The 1,258-nt window shown below is 44.6% G+C and overlaps 1 protein-coding gene across 1 annotated transcript; it reads right to left on the bottom strand.

The window, feature by feature from the left end:
• Positions 1 to 250: 250 nt before the first annotated feature.
• Positions 251 to 1,250, bottom strand: GJD2 (gap junction protein, delta 2, 36kDa). Its single transcript, XM_009071610.1, has one exon. The coding sequence runs from the start codon at positions 1,170 to 1,172 to the stop codon at positions 411 to 413; it is 762 nt and encodes a 253-aa protein (XP_009069858.1). The 5' UTR covers positions 1,173 to 1,250; the 3' UTR covers positions 251 to 410.
• Between the last annotated feature and the right edge of the window lie 8 nt (positions 1,251 to 1,258).

Raw genomic sequence — 1,258 nt, 5'->3', positions numbered from 1 at the left:
TCTGCACATTGCAAGTTTCCCCCACCCCATCCCACCCCATATAGAGTATCCTTGCAGAGTTTTGATATGAACATTCTACATGTTTACAACAACTAGTCAGACAGTTCAAACTGTAAACATCCTAATGACGACCAAAAAGCTGCTCCACTGACAGATAACACCCAATCATTAGAAAGAAAAGTAGGAATAATAGTAGCTGTGCTGTAAGGCTAGATCAAGCATGGTTTTATAGCTGTTTTTTTCAGTCTTTTACATAGTGCTGCATTTTGCAGCTAGTTCAGTAAGTGCAGATCCAATACCTTAATGGCTTTCTTGGTGGTTTGATAAAATGCTTGCCTAAGCAATGTACCTTTCTCTAATGGTATCTGGGTCTGTTCCACCTGGCACAGTGTTTCAGTTCTGACACAGCCTCACACATAAGCTGAGTCACTTGACTGAGTCCTGCCAAAGTTAGGCATGCTCATTCTTGGCAGGTCCTTATTTCTGATTTCGTATATGGATTTCCTTTTTGCCTGTACTCCTCTCACTGCCATTTTGATCTTTCTCCAGCCCAAGTGGTTCAGTTCTGCCAAATTGAGCACCACACAAATCCCACTGACAGCAAACATGAATACCAAGAATACAGTCTTCTCAGTGGGTCTAGAGACATAGCACTCTACTTCTTTAATGCAAGGGTATCTGTCACATTCGTACATGGAAGGGACATTGAATCCGTACAGAAAATACTGTCCCACTAAGAATCCGATCTCTAGGGCATTTCGAAAGACCACTTGGATGATATAAAATCGAGAAATGCCTTCTTGCCTCCTCATCTTTGACTTTGTAGTTCTGATAGCAGGGTTGGGGATTTCCTTCACTTCTAAGCAGTCTGGTTCTGCCTCTTTGGTGGAGTTCTCAGTGTTCTGCAGCACCCCATTGACAATCGTGTTCTTTATTTTCTTACTGTCCTCACGCTTCATTGAATCCTGGTCCCTTTCCAAGGTGAGGAAGACAGTGGAGTACCTCCGTTCCCTCTGTTTAGCAGACTGGTGAACGGAGTACGTTATGAAGCACAGGCTGGGAGTGCACACCATGATGATCTGGAACACCCAGTACCTTATGTGAGAAATGGGGAAAGCCTGGTCGTAACAAGCCTGGTTGCAGCCTGGCTGCAGCGTGTTACAGACAAACATCGTTTGCTCGTCATCGTATACCGTCTCCCCTACAATGGCCACAATGAGAATTCTGAAGATCACCACCACGGTCAGCAGGATCCTGC

The sequence above is a fragment of the Acanthisitta chloris genome, unplaced genomic scaffold (assembly GCF_000695815.1).
Source record: "Acanthisitta chloris isolate BGI_N310 unplaced genomic scaffold, ASM69581v1 scaffold223, whole genome shotgun sequence".
Lineage (NCBI taxonomy): Eukaryota > Metazoa > Chordata > Aves > Passeriformes > Acanthisittidae > Acanthisitta > Acanthisitta chloris.
The sequence above is the reverse complement of the archived record's forward strand: the minus strand, read 5'-3'. Positions and strand labels throughout refer to the sequence as shown.